The sequence below is a fragment of the Canis lupus genome, chromosome 11, assembly GCF_048164855.1.
Source record: "Canis lupus baileyi chromosome 11, mCanLup2.hap1, whole genome shotgun sequence".
In the NCBI taxonomy this organism is placed as follows: Eukaryota; Metazoa; Chordata; class Mammalia; order Carnivora; family Canidae; genus Canis; species Canis lupus.
This window is the reverse complement of record NC_132848.1, coordinates 37,966,244-37,983,523: the sequence shown is the minus strand read 5'-3', so window position 1 is coordinate 37,983,523 and position 17,280 is coordinate 37,966,244. Positions and strand designations below refer to the sequence as shown.

Genomic DNA, 17,280 nt, shown 5'->3' with positions numbered 1-17,280 from the left:
TCATTTCCTTCAAATATATACCCAGAAGTGGGATTGCTGGATCATATGGTAGTTCTATTTTCAATTTTTTGAGGAACTTCCATACTGTTTTCCACAGTGGCTGCACCAGTTCCCACCAACAGTGCACGAGGGTTTCCTTTTCTCCACATTTTTGTGGACACTTACCTCTTATCTTTTTGATAATAGCTATTCTAACAGCTATGAGGTGGTATTTCCTTGTGATTTTGATCTGCATTTCCCTGATGATTAGTGATATTGAGCACTTTTTCATGAATTCGTTGGCCATTTTTATATCTTTGGATAATCTTTGCAAGGCCTCTGCCTATGTTTTAGTCAGGTTGTTTGTGTTTTGGTCATTGAATTATATGAGTTCCTTATATATTTTGGATATTAGCTCCTGTTAGATACATGGTTTGGAAATATTTTCTTCCATTCTTAGGTTGCCTTTTCATTTTGTTGATTGCTTTTTATGCTATGCAGAGGCCTTTTAGTTTTGATGTAAATCCCACTTACTGATTTTTGCTTTTGTTGGTTGTGCTGTTGGTGTCTTATTCAAGAAATCCCTATTAAGACTAATATCAAATTGCTTTCCTGCTACGTTTTCTTCAGGAGTTTTACAGTTTCAGGTCTTACGTGTAAGTTCTTAGTCCATTTCAAATTAATTTTTGTGAGTGGGCAAGATAGGGGTCCAGGGTAATCCTTTTTACCAGCATCATGTTTTATGTCTACTATTTTATTATTTAGAAGTGATAAGATGCTTTTAATGATGGTTATATATCAAATGATGGCTGCTCAGGCTTTCACTAGGGATTACATTCATGTGATATTGTACCTGAGAATTAACAATGCCCCTTTTTAGGGATGCCTGGGTGGCTCAGCGGGTGGGCATCTGCCTTCAGCTCAGAGTGTGATCCTGCGGTCCTGGGATCCAGTCCCACATCAGGCTCCTTGCATGGGGGGGCCTGCATCTCCCTCTCCCTATGTCTGCCTCTCTCTCTCTCTGTGTCTCTCATGAATGGATAAATAAAATCTTAAAAAAAAAAAAAAAAAAAGCAATGCCCCTTTTTAAACTTACTTTCATTTTCTGAAAATTGTATGCATGTAGTATCTTTAGGAGCCACATGATGGCAGAAAGAGTGCTTTGAAATTTAGGGACTTACATGTACTAAGAGAGTGTCTGCTCTGTATCTTCATCTGTTTTTTATTTTTTTAAAAAAAGAAGAGATATAGAATTTAGTAGAAGAAGCCTTCAAATATCTATCACATCTAAAGAAAGAAAGTATTACAAATATAGTTGAAATCTCTTGGTACACTTTCCTATTCTGGTTATCCCCCACCCCTACTTTTCCTCCATGAGGAAACCATTTTCCTAAATTTGTATTACTTCTCTATATATCTTTATACTTTTATTACACACTTATGTATTCTTAATAGTGCATGATATTATTTCTTTTGTTTTGGATTTTATATAGTGTATACTATTTGTGTTACGATGAAACTTAGGGTTTTCACTTAATATTATTGTTTAGATTTATTCATGTGGATTTATTTAACTTTAGTTAATGACTTTTCTTTTGTAGCTACATAGTGTTCCATTGAAGAAAGCACAACTTTTGACATCTTTTTTCTTAAGGATATGCATTTAGAGACAGTATAGTAGAGTGATTATAGACTGGAGAGCTGGGGACCTGGTATCCCCTTTCAGATCCCATTGCTGTCACTAAGTACGGAGCTTGGTTTCTACTTCTGCAAAATAGGGATAGCACTTGTCTCACAGGGTGTTCTGACCATTAAATGAGATAATATGTAGAGCATTAACACCGTAATTATTATTATTATCATCACTACAACAAGATGACAGTAATGTAGAACTAGCATTATTTTGTGCCATTGATTAAATTCTGTTGAAACTGGAAGTCATCCTGAGAGAAGGGGGGAGAATAGTGAAAATGAGGATTTATAGACAGCTGAGGTGGCTTCTTTCAGATGACTTCTGCTTTCTTTAAAGTAGGGGAGGTTATCCACAAGAGTGCTGGGAAAGAGAGTGGGTGGATGATTTGAGAGTGCTGAGAGTTCAAAGTGGTCTTATTTGGGGCATCATCTGGCCTGGGTGCTTGCAAAAGAATTTCCTGTTATGCTTTTCTCTTTTTTTTTTTTAAGATTTTATTTATTTATTTATTCATGAGAGACACACAGAGAGAGAGAGAGAGAGAGAGAGAGAGAGGGGCAGAGACATAGGCAGAGAGAGAAGCAGGCTCCATGCAGGGAGCCCAATGTGGGATTCCATCCTGAGCCACCCAGGCATCCCAGTGTATACGCTTTTATTGTTTGTTTTGTTTTTTCTTAGCAACCTTTTCACCTGACAGATCATGAAGGCTCTACCTCCACTCTGGAGTCTTCTCTTCCCTCCTCCCATGGGTATATCTTGCTGCCTACACTGTATTCCACAGCTGGATATCTCCAGGCCTGTAACCCTCTCCATCCACCCTGAATCCAAACCATTTATGGCCTTTTATCACATATCATATAAATTTCCTAGCCTGGCATTGACAGATCTTCAAAATATGGCGCTGCCTTGATGCCTGATCTTTTGCATTCCTCTGTTCCCACTGTGTTTCCACAAAATGAGGCTATTCTTTTGTGGGACAGGTTTCCACCTTTCTATGCCTTTGTTCTTTTTTTTTTCTCTACCTAGAATAATATTCTCTTCTCCTCTCTCCCTGTGCCCTTCTTTTGAAATTGAACATATCCTTTACTGTATTTTGTGTGATGGAGCTATTTAAACATCCCTCACATGTGACATCCTCAGATACCTCATTACAAAAGCACCCAGTAAACCTAGGAATCCTGTCCCAGACTTTCTATTGTCCAGTCATTGCATGTGGGCTGTTTTTATACTGCTGTCAGGGTATCGTGTTCTGACTTCAAGGTATTCATGCTTGATTTCATCCCCATTGGTGGAATTTTGTTTTAAGTTAAAATAATTTTATTATGAAAATTTCCTAATATAAAAATGGAAGAAATGAATCTCCATATACTCATTATCCTGAGATACTTACTATATTACCATATTTGCTTCACATATCCTTGTTGTCTCTCTTTTTAAATTGAGATATAATTGACATACATTAGTTTCAGGTATACAACATAATGATTTGATATTTATATATTGTGAAATGATTACCACAATAAGTCTAAACATCTTTTACGATAGTTACAAAATTTTTTCCTTGTAATGAGAACATTTAAGATCTGCTCTTAGCAACTTTCAGATATACAGTGCAGTATTATTAAGCGTAGACACCATGCTATATGTTACATCCCCATGACTTATTTACAAACTGGAAAATTGTACATTTTGACCACCTTCACCAATTTTGCCTGGCTGCTCCTGCAACTCCTATGTGTGACAAACCACAATCTGTTCTCTGTCTCTGTGAGTCTTTGAATCTTTCTTTCTTTCTTTTTTTTAGATTTTGCATATAAGTGAGATCACACAGTATTTGTCCTTCTCTGTCTCACTTATTTCATTTAGCATAATGACCTCAGGGTCCTTCCATGTAGCTGCAAATGGCAAAAGTTCATTCTTTTTTGTGACTGAATAATATTTCATTGTGTGTCTCTGTATATACACATATGTGTTTGTATCACATTTTCTCTCTTTAAAGTTTTTAATTTATTTATTAGAGAGCGAGCAAGCACAAGCAAGGGGAGGGGCAGAGAGAGAGGGAGAGGCAAACTCCCTCCTGTGCAAGGAGCCTGATGCAGGGCTCAATCCCAGGACCCCAGGATCATGACCTGAGCCGAGGCAGATTCAACCCACTGAGCCATCCATGCGCCCCTATATATCACATTTTCTTTATCCGTTCTCCATCAGTGAACACTTAGGTTGGTTCGATGTCTTGACTATTGTAAATAATGCTTCAGTGAACATGGGGGTGCAGATATCTTCTCAAGTTGGTGTTTATGTTTCTTTCAGATAAGTACCCAGAAGTGGAATTGTTGGATCATATGGTAGTTCTGTTTTTAATTTTTTGAGGAATATATATACTGGGCAGCCCGGGTAGCTCAGCGGTTTAGCACCACCTTCAGTCCAGGGCCTGACCCTGGAGACCTAGGATCGAGTCCCATGCCGGGCTCCCTGCATGGAGCCTGTTTCTCCCTCTGCCCATGTCTCTGCTTCTCCCTCTCTCCCCCTCCCCTCATGAATAAATAAATAGAATATTTTTTAAAAAATAAAAAAGAGTATACATACTGTTTTCCACAGTGGCTGCACCAATGTACATTCCCACCAACAATGCACAAGGGTTCCCTCTTCTCCACATCCTTGCCAGCATCCTTGTTATTTCTTATCTTTTTATTTAATAGCCATTCTAAGTGGTGTGAGGTGCTATCTCACTGTAGTTCTGATTTGCATTTCCCTGATGATGAGTGATATTGAGCACTGTTGGACCTCTTTATGTCTTCTTTGGAAAAATGTCTAGATCCTCTGTGTATTTTTAATCAGTTTGTTTGTTTGCTATTGAATTGTATGACTTCTTTGTACATTTTGATATTAACCTATATATATGGTTTCCAAATATTTTCTTCCATTTGATAGGTTGCCCTTTCATTTTGTTGATAGTTTTCTTCACTGTGCAGAAGCTTTTAGCTTGATGTAGTCCCACTTGTTTATTTTGGTTTCCCATGCCTTTGGTTTCAAATCAAAAACTCATTGTGAAGATGATGTGAGGGAGCTTACTGCCTGTGTTTTACTTCTAGGAGTTTTTATGGTTTCAGGTCTTATGTTTAAATCTTTAATCCATTTTGAGTTAGTTTTTGTGTTTGGTTTAAGAGAGTGGTCCAGTGCCATTCTTTGCATGTGATGGTTCCATTTTCCCAGCACCATTTACTAAGGAGACTGTTCTTTCCTCATTGTATGTTCTTGGCTCCTTTGTTATAAATTAACCAACTGTAAATTCACAAACTTATTTCTGGGCTCTCTGTTCTGTTCCATTGGACTATGTGTGTGTTTTATGCTGATACTATACTGTTTTGTTTACTGTAGCTTTGTAATATAGTTTGAAATAAGCTTTGTTCTTCTTTCTCAAATTGCTTTGGCTATTGGGGCTATTTTTCTCTCTTAATTTACTGTAGTATTTTAAAGCAAATCCCAGACATTAGGTCATTTCATCCCAATATACCTTAAAATTAGTCTCTGATAACATGGACATTTTCTTATATAAACATATGCTAGGGAGACCTGGGTGGCTCAGTGGTTGGGCGTCAACCGTTGGCTCAGGGCGTGATCCCGTTGTCCTGGGATCAAGTCCCATATCAGGCTCTTTGTGTGGAGCCTGCTTCTCCCTCTGCCTTTCTCTCTCTCTGTCTGTTGTGAATAAATAAATGAAATCTTAAAAAAAAAAAAAAAAAAAAAACACAAAAAAACATGCTATTACTATGTCTAACTGAGTGAGTGATAATTCTTTGGCATCATCCAACACCCATTCCCTGATCAAATTTTTCACCTATCCTAAGAATATTCCTTTACAGTTGGCTTGTTTGAACCAGGATCTAAACAAAGGTCATATTTTAATAATACACTGATTGTTATGTATCTTAAATCACTTTTAATTTAGAGGAAAATCCCTTCCCCATTTTTCTCTCCTGTGATTACTTTTTGGAGGTACCAGCTTTCTTGTCATGTTGAATTGTAGTTTTGAATCTTTAAAATAAACTTTTATTTTGGAATATTGTTAGATTTATGGGAAAGTTGCTGAGATAGAGAGTTCAGAGAATCCTTCCATACCCCTCACCTAGTTTCCTCTTAACGTTTTACATTACTTTCATAACATCCAGTCCAGGATACTACACTGCATTTAGCCTCGGTTGAATTTTAAAATAATTTTTTATGATAAGTTCTCTTCTACTGTTGAGAAAATAGCCATTTGCTAGCTAGGAGGCAATATATTGTAATGGTTAAAAGCTTGATTAAAATGAAGCATAAGGTTTCAAATTCTTAATCATATAAAAAATGTGTGATCTTGGACAGATTACTTATACTGCTACATCAGTTTCATCATCTTTAAAGTAGAAATAATATTACTTTATTTGACCATTGCAAAAAATAAATTTGATAAATGCATGCAGAGTGCTCTGAACAGTTCCTAGCACATGGTAAGCACTCAGTAAACATAGCTTTTGACAAAGGTAGTATTTCCTAAATCATAGTGAATGTCAGAGAAGAAGCTGGCTCCCATGACAGGGGTGGGGGGACCATTTCCTTAGAAATGAGTTCTTTGCTTTGATTTTGTGACAGGGATCTCATTCAGTTTTAGGTATTTCACCTCTATCTTAAGAATTTTTATTCAGTAGAACATATTTCTCTAGTATGTGTAGATCAATCAAATATAGGCTTCAGGAGTTACCTTTTTTCTCTTGACGGGGATTCTTACATCATGATTGGGGAATGAAACTGCATGCTTTTTTCTTTCTTGATTAGTCTCACATAGTGATTGGTTTGTGTTTTAGAATTAACTCCTTTATAAGCTGACTGTGCGGTTTAAACTCTAACATTTGTTTGTGGTGTAAAGTGCTCTCAAAGGAATTGAAATGGGCTTGGTCACATTCTCAGGGCCTCTTCCTGCACCCACACCCTCTGACATCTTTGTGTTATCTTGGTTGCTTCCAAAGCCTCCCCTGTAACAGTGTGCATGGTTTCAGCAGACTTGCTCTGATGGAGGAAACCTGTTTTCATTAGAATCGTTGCTCTTTTTTCCACAACTCTTGGAAACATTGAGTCATCCCATGTACTCTGCAAGGAAATGAGGTAGCATTGGTAATTTTGACCTGCAGAACTCTTACGGAATCCCGGAATTCAGTTAAATTGAATATTACCAATTTGACTCCTTTCTTTCACTGGCCTTTGCTTCCAGACTGGTGGGAGAAGGTTAGCCAAGGAGGAAGATGTGTAGCAGGGGGAATTGTACAGGAGTACACCACAGGCCTCCTTCCAAGCCCTCAGACTGCCCATTCACAATATTAGTCTAGAGCATAACTAGACTACTCTTCATTTTCAGGGTCGGAAAATGTGGGCTGGCTGTGGTGAGCTTGGCAGTCTCTAGTCTGTGTTTACAGCCTGGGACTTGTCCTCAGGGCTCCTGTGCCTGTCAAGTTCCAGAAGCTTCCTGGGTTAAGTTTTCAGTGTTGAAAGGGAGTTCCAGGTCAGAGTGGACCTATTGATGATGTGTGAGGAGAGTGTTTGGGGTCCTAGAGACAGTGTAGTTAATGGCTAAAACAGGAACATTTGAGTCAGGTAGACCTGACTTGGGATCCACAGATCCACACTGTCTCCCTTATTGGCTAGGTTGTTTGGTGAAGACATTTAACTTTTAGCACCTAGTTACCTTATGTGCAATATGGGAAGAATAATGATACACACCTCATATGACCGGGATGAAAATTAAATTAGATGGTATGCATAGTGTGCTTGGTAGGCACCCTGCTGTTGTTAGTAATGACCAACCATATTAGAGAATCAGGAGACTCTGAACTTTGTACTAACGACAGGCGAACATTTTGTGTCCCAGCTTTTTGTTTTGTAAACACTCTTTAAAAATTATTTTATTAGATTCAAAGTAGGTTTAAACTGCCTGCCTCTCTGTGGACAAAATTAAAGGAACATAAAGCACAGCTCATGCTGTATTTTACCAGGTTAGTGTTGCTATGTCACTAACAACGTGGGAAGTGTTACCAGTGTCCATGCTTACTGCCTCTCCTGCCCCTTTGTCGGTCTATGATCCTGGCTTCTCTGTTACCTCCAACATTCCTCTCATACCTCTGTAGCTCAGGGTGTTATCTCTTCCCTGGAAACTGCCTCCATGCCCAACCCCACCTGCCCTTTAAAATCCACCCTCCCCACATGCCACCATGAGAGAAATCTTTGTGGACAAATTTGTGGTATTGGTCCCTTGTTTAACAGTACAGTGGCTTCCCATTGCTCTTCAGTTAAAAATTACAAGGCCCCTTGAAACATGCCACTGCCTGTCTCATCTCACCTGCCAGCGCTTCCCCTTCACCACACAATCAGATTTCATATCCTCCTGCCCCTAGGTCGTTGTACCAAATGGTCCTGTTTCCACAAATGCTCACCACCCCTTAGGCCCTTTAGCCTTTAGTGACTTTTCATCTTTTAGGTTTTGCAGTATCAGAGCTAATGTTTCCATTTCAGGAAACATTTCTCTGCCATCCCCCCCTGCTCCTTATTGTAAGCATTCTCATGGCAGCCTATTCTGTCATTTGATGTGTTTTTAAATATATGTTTGTGTGATTATATGGTTAGCACTAGTACCACCAGAAGCCTGCAGGCCCCGCAAGAACTTAGAGCAGAACTTGCCACATGTTAAGTGTGCACTAAACATGTATGAGTACAATGATGGGCATGGGGCGGTCACAGCATAATCTTCTATACGCTTTTACCGATCCCTGCCCATCAGGCCTGTTGTAATGTCTGTATCTGTCCCCCTTCTCTTTCTCATGAGATCCTCAGGTGGACCCTTATCTTACACTTGGGCTAAAAAACCCTCTGCACATGACTTTCCATTTTTTTTCAGGCCACCTTGAAAACTGTGATCCTGCCTTAGAAGGTCTGCTGCTCCTATTATCCCTTTGACAGATCTCTCTTAGTCATATGGGAGGATGTCTCCTCCACCTGGAGTGCCCTCTACTTCCCTCTCCCCCAAACCCTTTCCTGTACTGCAGCTCTCGCTCAAATCCAACCGACTCCGGGGGACGCATTAGTATTTGGTTATATATACTGAGATTTATGAGGTGTTCTTTCTCCCTGATTTGATTACGAACCCCTTGGAAGATTGAATAGTGTATCTTCATTTAATTTTTGTTCTCTTCATTATTTTAAACATTTTAAATTTTGGTTCCTTATTATAGAACTATATTTGTACATTGTAGAAGACTTAGAAAACATAGATAATCCATAAAAGAATAATTTCTAATCTTTTCAGATCCTACCAACCAGAGATATTTTGGTATATACTTTTCCAGACTCTGTGGTGTGTGTATGTGTAGATGTGCACACATATGTGGTGTACACATATGTGGTCTTTTTGTACAAAATGGAAAGAGTATGCAGTACCTTGTAGCCTTTTTCCACACAGCACTATATCATGAATAATAATTACCATTGATCATTCTAGAACAGTAAAACCGTACAGGAAATATTGCCCTTATTGAAATAATTATGTCTTTAGAGCATTCTTAAAAATCCTATTTTTATCATGGAATTGAACTTTTATCTGAGGTAAAAAAATAACAGTGAAAAGATGATGCTGACATTAGAAATGAGGCGACACAAACATTTTCTTTATGTTGTTGCCTTTAAGATGAGACATACAGAACCTAGAAATATTTTGAGAACTTTGTGAAAATAGTTTTGCTGTGAAAGTTGATGTATTGACATTGCTGCCTGTAGTAATGAGTCCTATATTGGGGTAAGGCAGGTATTGTGGTTTAGTCTTTAAAACACACCTGAAATCCCAGGGCAGGGAGCACAACCGTGTTTGTTCTTCCGGGGCTTCAGAAGACCACAGTGCTGGCTTGTGACTTTGCCTGCCTTAGAATATGGAAATAACTGTTTCTTTGGTCCTCCCATACATAATTACTTCACCTATTAGATTTTTTCAAATGAGATTTTAGTTTAGAAATATGCTCAGCAGATATCAACGCGCTATGAAGTACACGGGTAGAGAGAGTAGAAATGATATAGCAATGTTAAAAAAATTGTATCAAAACATATATAAGTTGAATTATGTGAAAATCTGGATAATCAGAAAAGCTCTCTTTCGTTGAAATATTACCAGTAGAATTTTTTTTAAAAACAAGTTTCATTGGAGAATTAAAAATTATTCTGTTTACAAAAGTTTAATCTTGTATTCCGTTTTCCAAAAACACGTTTAGGGCATCAAATGAGGTACGTTACAGTTTACTTTGTGGAAGAAAAGTGCAACCCTCCTCAAACATCTACTTCCTATTCCTTCCCTATGATTTCAGGGCTCTGTTGAGGAAGATTCTCTGTTTTTGCTGCAAGTGTTGAGGCTGGGATGATCAGGATGCCTTCTCATGGTATTTAATATCCTCATTAGATCTTGTCTTTGGAGCAGCTCTTTTGACCGAAACAGAAAGTGAACAGGACAGCAACAATCAAGAAAAATTCAAAGATGCTCAGTGTCTTTCTCCTCTGTTCCTGCCTCTACACTCTGTGAAGACCTGGCATATGTTAGGCTCCAAACAATGTTTGTTGAAGAGCTGATGTATAAATCCTAACCTTGTGTTCCTAATTTACTCAGGAATGGGATTTCTCACTAACACAGTGATTGGGGTAAAGTGTACTGTTAGAACTTCATCAACATTGGCACATCATGTTACACAGGTCCTTTCTTAAAATCAAGTTGGTTTTTTTTAAAGATTTTATTTATTCATGAGAGACACAGAAAGAGGCAGAGACACAAGCAGAGGGAGGAGAAGCAGACTTCCTGTGGGGAGCCCGATGCGGGAACTTGATCCCAGGACCCCAGGATCATGACCTGAGCTATGAGGTCATGCTCAACCACTGAGCCACCCAGGTGCCCCAAAGTCAAGTCATTTTAATCTAGGGAAAAGACCACTGGTATCATCTGGTTCAGTTGCTTCTGTCTCTAAATGGAAGAATTGAGGACTTTGATAGTGAAATGACTTCCTGTGTGCTTATATGCCAAACACAGAAAGTAAGCTGCCAAACATGGAATGTCTTCTGATTTCCTTGTATCCTTATACCAACTTCCCTTGTGCTCAGCCTTCTAAAAATGTGGATGGGATAGGTTACTTGAAATTTTATTTCAAATTCCTTTGAAATATGCTAGGAAAACTTGCCATATCTTGACAGCATCTTCTGAGAACATTAATTGTCTAGCAAAATACTATAGATGACCTCAGACTGCTGGTTGTGAGAGAAACTTCAGTCTGTCTCTGACTCAGAATGATACAGTGAGCTTCTCATAAGCTTCTGATGACAGGTCAGCCTGTCCACTCAGGTGTGTCCATCTTGAGTGAGTTACAGAAAAGCTAATTAAAGAAAAAGTTCAGAGGGACTTGTAGACAGTTGGCAGTGTCATCTATTTATGAATGGGACTGTATTTTTTGGTGATTTTTTTTCTGACTGTGGGCTTTTTTTTTTTTTTTTTTTTTTTTAGTTTATTCTGTCTTATATTTTTTTGCTCTGGTTAATTTGAACTTGAACCTGCTTACGATGGCATATTGGAATTTGAACTCTTCTGTGGCAGGTCTTTTGTCAGCACGGGTCCTTCCTTCCTATTCATGGCCCAGAACACTCTTGAGAGGTCTCTTTTAGGGAGATAGCATGGCCGATAAACAAATGTTTAGGAGATGAATATTGAATATGTTAGACATAGTGAGAAAGGATGATATTCTTGCTTTACTAGAGAGTGTTTGCTTTCCCCTGTAAATGATTATTCATGAGATAAAATTTAAACTAAAAAAGGATTCATTAAGTTAAAAGTTAATTGCAAGACATAAAATTCTTCTCTACTATATGTCACACAAGGAAATGAATGGCCTGGAAATGTACAACTGTTTGACCACTTTACAGGCTCTTGGTAGCTAGTACAAAAGGTACTGCTAATGAGGCCCAGTTAACTCTAACAGAAGCCAGTTTGCCACTGGCTTGACAGTTTAGTAATACTAATGATCAGTTTTAGAGGTTTGATGTTTAACTAGATTTCTTTACCTTCTCATGCCTGAAGGAGTACTTGGATCAAGTACATGAAAAACTGTCATAATGTCATAACAGTACACTTTTTATGATGAATATGGAGTCATATACAGTATTGTTGAGTCATTATCGTGTATGCCCAAAAATAATATAATTGTATGTTAATTATACTTCAACCTAAAAAAACAGATATACTCAGAAATCTAGGTTTATTTTTTTTCTTATCCCAAATGGAAAGTATTTATATTGTGGGAGGTACTGTTCAACTCTACAAATATGAAAAGCTTCTGAGTTTTACAGTCTCACCAAGAATGTAAATTTTGTAAAACTATGGAGTAGATGTGCCTTCTAAAAACCTCATTTAGGGGCACCTGGGTGGCTCAGTCGATTAAGCCTCTGCCTTGGGCTCAGGTCATGATTTCAGGGTCCTGGGATTGAGCCCTCTGTTGGGCTCCCTGCTCTGTGGGAGTCTGCTCCTCTGTTTCCCTCTGCCCCTCCCTCCTCCTTATTCGCTCAGTCTCTCTCTCTCTCTCTCTCTCTCTCTCAAATAAATAAAATCTTAAAAAATCTCATTTAGGTAATATTGAGTGTTAAATGTAAAAAAAAAAATCTGGAGCTTTAATCTCACAGGTAATGCTAAGTGATTAGGATCTCAAAATCAATTGGTTGAACCACTAAACCAAAGAACTTATTTAACAAATACCTACCGTGTATCTGGCCTTCTGAACACAGTTATCAATTAGATGTATTGCTACCGTCACAGACCTGTTATCCTAAGGGGAGAGGTGGATGGAGAAACAATCTATCATGGAGCTGTGAGAGTATGACAGAAGGAAGCAAGCACAGTTGCTAGGGGAAGGCACTCTGGGAGCAACAGAAAGGGAACTGTGAGTGCTTAGAGTCTAGAAATGTTTCTTGTAAGAGTTCATCCTTATACTGAGTCCTGGTGGGATGATTAGGAGTTGGTCCATCTTCTAGTCTTAGGAAACTATGTGTGGAAAGGCCAGAAGGTGAGAGGAAGTGAAGCCTGTCCTGGGAAGCACCTGGAGTTCAGTGCAGATGTGGAGATGGTGCAGGCTCAGCTGGGCTCAGTTTGCACCCCATGGCAATGAGCCATTCAAAAGTTTTTCAGCAGGATCAGTACATGATCAATTTTTTAAAATTTATTTTTATTTATTTATGATAGACAGAGAGAGAGACAGAGGCAGAGACACAGGCAGAGGAGAGAGAGAAGCAGGCTCCATGCCGGGAGCCCGATGCGGGACTCGATCCCAGGACTCCAGGATCGCGCCCTGGGCCAAAGGCAGGCGCGAAACCGCTGAGCCACCCAGGGATCCCCTGATCAGTTTATATTTTAAAAGAGCACTTTGAAATTTGGAGGATAGATTAGAAGAGGGTAAGATCAGTGGCAGAATGATTAGTTAGAAGAAATGTAGAAGAGACAAACAGTGTCTAGCCCATTACAGAACACTGAATAAATATATATTAAAGGAACAAATTAGATCCACAGTCCTATTTTCTGTGATGCTACAGGTTTTCAGAGAAGGGGGAAGATCAGTGCAAATCAGAAGATCCAAGGTAGGGCAGCCCAGGTGGCTCAGCGGTTTAGCGCCTGCCTTCGGCCCAGGGTGTGATCCTGGAGACCCGGGATTGAATCCCACATCAGGCTTCCTGCATGGAACCTGTTTCTCCCTCTGCCTGTGTCTCTGCCTCTCTCTCTCTCTCTCTCTCTCTCTCTCTCTCTCTGTATCTCATGAATAAATGAATAAAATCTTAAAAAAAAAAAAGACCCAAGGTAAAGTCCATCTGTTGGCTTCTGAAGAAACTATCAGTTCCCTGAAATGGTGATAAAAATGTGCTCACATGCATTTTCTGAGAGTCATTTACTTTCATCAGATCTATAAAAGGTCTCTGACCCTCTGAAAGGTGAAAACCCACTGGGTTAGATTAGCCTGGCAGAACAGGACTTGTGTGATGCTCCGAAGAACTTGTATTGAGTCATCTCAATCAAGAGCTTAAACCTGTAGAAGAAATTATCAGCTATTCTGATGATGTTAAGCTGGAACAGGTATCTAATTATGTCAAAGTACAGGTTCAAAGAGAACCCAACAGTTTGGATAGAAGTGAATAAAAAGTTGTAATTAGGTTCAGAGAATCCCAGGCAAATGATACTATATAGGAGTGAGCCCCCGTGGAGAAAGATAGTAGGGAATTCCACATTGAATGGGAGGCTAGCTTGGCCTTCAGCCTTCAGACATGCTTGGAGTGTGAACCTGAAACGTTTCCCTGTATAGGGGCCCACGGAAGAGGCACTTGCATAGGCTTCCCTCTGTACTGTAAACAGAAGGTATAATTGATAGCTCTGTTTCTATGGAAAAGTATGAAAGTAAAAAAAAAAAAAAAAATGACAAGAGATTGCCTTTGCTGGCCACCACCCTGTTGTTCCAAGGGTGTGCTCTCCCTCCCTTGGTGCTGAAGTTCAGGAACACTGCTGTGAGGAGAGAAGTTGGTAATCTGGCTGGTCAGTCAGTGGTGTGTTTTGTGGCATTTGTGAATTTCCCTTTAGAAATTGTGCAGGTACCCAGCTGTGTGGCCGTGTATCCTTCCCCTCATTCTACTTACAGCTCAGTAAAATCCCAGCATATCTGAGGGAGTGCTGGGGACAAAGAGGAAGCCTCCTCAGTGAAAAAACAAAGTAAGAAAAGCTTTGCCCTAGCCCAGAATTTAGTTTTACTCATTGTGGCAATTTTGTTAGACCCCCATAAGCATTGATTTGCTCAGGTTCCCATTTGTCATTACAGCCATTTTAAAAATCAGAGGGTGGGCAGCCCAGGTGGCCCAGTGGTTTAGCACCGTCATCAGCCCAGGGCGTGATCCTGGAGCCCTGGGATTGAGTCCCACTTCGGGCTCCCTGCACTGGAGCCTGCTTCTCCCTCTGCCTGTGTCTCTGCCTCTCTCTCTGCATGTGTCTCTCATGAATAAATAAATAAAATCTTTTAAAAAAAAAGTCAGAGGGTAAGAATTGTTTCAGTGTGTTTGTTATATAGCTCGGGAACTTTTTTTTTTTTTTTTCTGGTCACATCCTTTTAACCTTAGACTCATCAAATACAGGATTCATCCTACACAGCGAGGTGTTTCCTGTCTTGTTAACCTTTAGTAGTTGCCAAGCATGTTTTCCTTGTCAGCATGCTGCATTACTTCTTTTAAAGCTCTATTAAAAATCAGCATCTCTTATTTTTATCTTTTATAGAACCGAATACTGTTTAATGTTGGGGTTTCTTGAAACTAATATTACACTGTATTCTAAGTAGAATTTAAATAAAAGCCTGAAAAGGGAAAAAAATACTGTTGAGGTCTCTGTGTTTGTAGTAAATACAAAATTAATTTGTGTTTTATTCATTGGGCATCTATTCTGTCCTGATGCCTTGAGTGAAAAAGAAACTGAAGATTGGTGGTTGTTGCTCTTTATTTGTTATTCACACGTATCTTGACAAGAATGTGAGAATTAGACACTTTAGGAATCCTAATTTTATATGTTTCTGTTACTGTAAACTTTAAGTTTTTCTGTACTTTAGGTCTCAGTGGGATCCTAGAGTTTCATACAAAAGGCATATGCAGATCTTCTATATTCAAAGTTCAGAGCAGAACTTTATAAACAGAAAGGCTTTCTTCTGCTCTTGTCCCCAAGCTCCCCAGAAGCCTCCAGTATTACCCTTTTTATGTGTGTGTGTCCTTCCAGAAAGACAAAGAGGTAAATTTGTCACTTGATTTTTTTATGTGTTTCATGACTATTTAAATCTAGTATTATAATTAGTAATTTTTTCCTTGCATCTTTAAAAACATATGTTACATTTTGATGGCAGCTGTAAGAATCTATCTGTTCTTTCATTGAGGTGGTGGAACTGGGGTGATGAATAGTAGCCCTGAGGGGTGCTAGCATGTCCTGAGTAGAAGTAAGGTATAGACCCCTCCCCCCTTTCCTTGTGGGTACCTTAATCTTTGTAGAGATACTGTTGGGGGAATATGTTAACGCTTTAACCCATGGTGCAAAAGGAAGTTTCAGAGACATCTTCCTGTGCTCTTATTGAGGGCATTCTAGAAGGGAAAGAAACTGATACAGATTACTCAAAGAGAAATTATTGGAACCATGAAGTCAGATGATTAGCTAAGAACTTGCCAAGAATCTAGCCTGTGTCTGTGAGATGGTGATTTGTATTGAGAATCAGAAACGGAGGCTAGAATCCTGCATGCTGTTGCACTGATGTTGTCATTTGAAGCCTTTAAAGATAAAGGACTTGCTCCATGTTATCTGTCCTCCATTATCTGCAGACCCCTCTTGCAAAAGCACTCACACTCCATACACACCAAAACAAATCTCCTTTGTAACTTCATCACCATCTAGGATCAGATATGCCACTAACTACAAGGGCTGCACAGGCACCCAGAACACCTTTAGGCAGACAGTGTGGCTTCTGAGGTGCACATTTGATGAGAGGGAATTTTTAGAGTAGGTAGTTACATTTAGAAAATCATTGAATGGAAATTGAAGGAAGAAACCACTTTCAGTTCCTTTCAGTTATGAATTTTTGAATAATATTTAGGGGAAAAGAAAAGACATTTCCTTCCTTTCTAAAGAGGATTTTAAGTAGAGAGGGGAGAGAGAGGAATTGCACTGCTTCCCTCAGTCTCTCAGTACAATTTTTTTTTTTTTTTTGAAGGAAAATATCCCGAAGAGCTCATGATGACCAGGCACTTCTTTAAACTGACAGCTGCTTGTGGAGTGTTATTGGATTTCCTGGCAAATAAAATAGGGCAGGACCCTTCTTTAGTCATTACCTTACTGGAGCTTTTTAGCCCAATTTTAATTCAGAGCGATGCTGGAAAAATTTATAAGGGAATTGGTGTGATTGGATTGTTCATAACAATTAAACTTTGCTTATTAGTAAACATGTGAGCAACTCAGGTCACTGACTCCCCCACCCCCTCCAAGGTGCAAGGCCCTGAGATAAGACGGGCCAGGCCTCGCTGAGGAGGGTGTGTACCAACAGAGAAACAGGAAGCTGTGCTTAGCCAGGCTTGCCTGGAGGTTTCCAACTCTGGTCAGGTGTGCTGAGGTCCCGGCAAGAGTCACGCTCTTTCTGAGCTCTGGCAGCCACTCTGCTCAGCATAAATGCATCCAATTGTCAGTTAACTGATGTGTAGGGAGAAGTATGACTGCATTACAGCTTAAAGAGCTGTCACACTCAGGTCTCTACCGGAGAAGACGAGATCGCCCCGATAGTGTGAGACTAAATGGGTTACCGGAGGAAGAGCTAAGGTGAGTGCAAAGTCATGGTTGGCTGGAGGTCAAGGCACCTAGTGATTGCGGTGAGATCCGTGCCTAAATGGATGCAGCAGTAGGGAATACACATTGAAGAGAGGTTCCATTGGAACCTCTCAGTCTGTAATTAAAGACTGAACACAATCCCAAGATTGTGCTGGATTGGAACTGTGCAAAACTAGAACTCATTTTCCATTTC

At 39.5% G+C, this 17,280-nt stretch overlaps 1 protein-coding gene across 7 annotated transcripts in view; it reads left to right on the top strand.

Moving 5' to 3' along the window:
* Positions 1–17,280, top strand: part of LIMS1 (LIM zinc finger domain containing 1) — a 146,464-nt gene that overhangs the window by 66,486 nt on the left and 62,698 nt on the right. For 2 of the 7 annotated variants that reach the window (XM_072844338.1, XM_072844337.1), the window contains exon 1: positions 13,590–17,078. The exons of the other annotated variants lie outside the window; for them this stretch is intronic. In XM_072844338.1, the coding sequence (XP_072700439.1) occupies positions 16,972–17,078 (107 nt within the window). In that variant the 5' untranslated portion in view covers positions 13,590–16,971. Of the gene's footprint in view, positions 1–13,589; positions 17,079–17,280 lie in introns of those variants that run through there. 7 annotated transcript variants of the gene reach the window in all.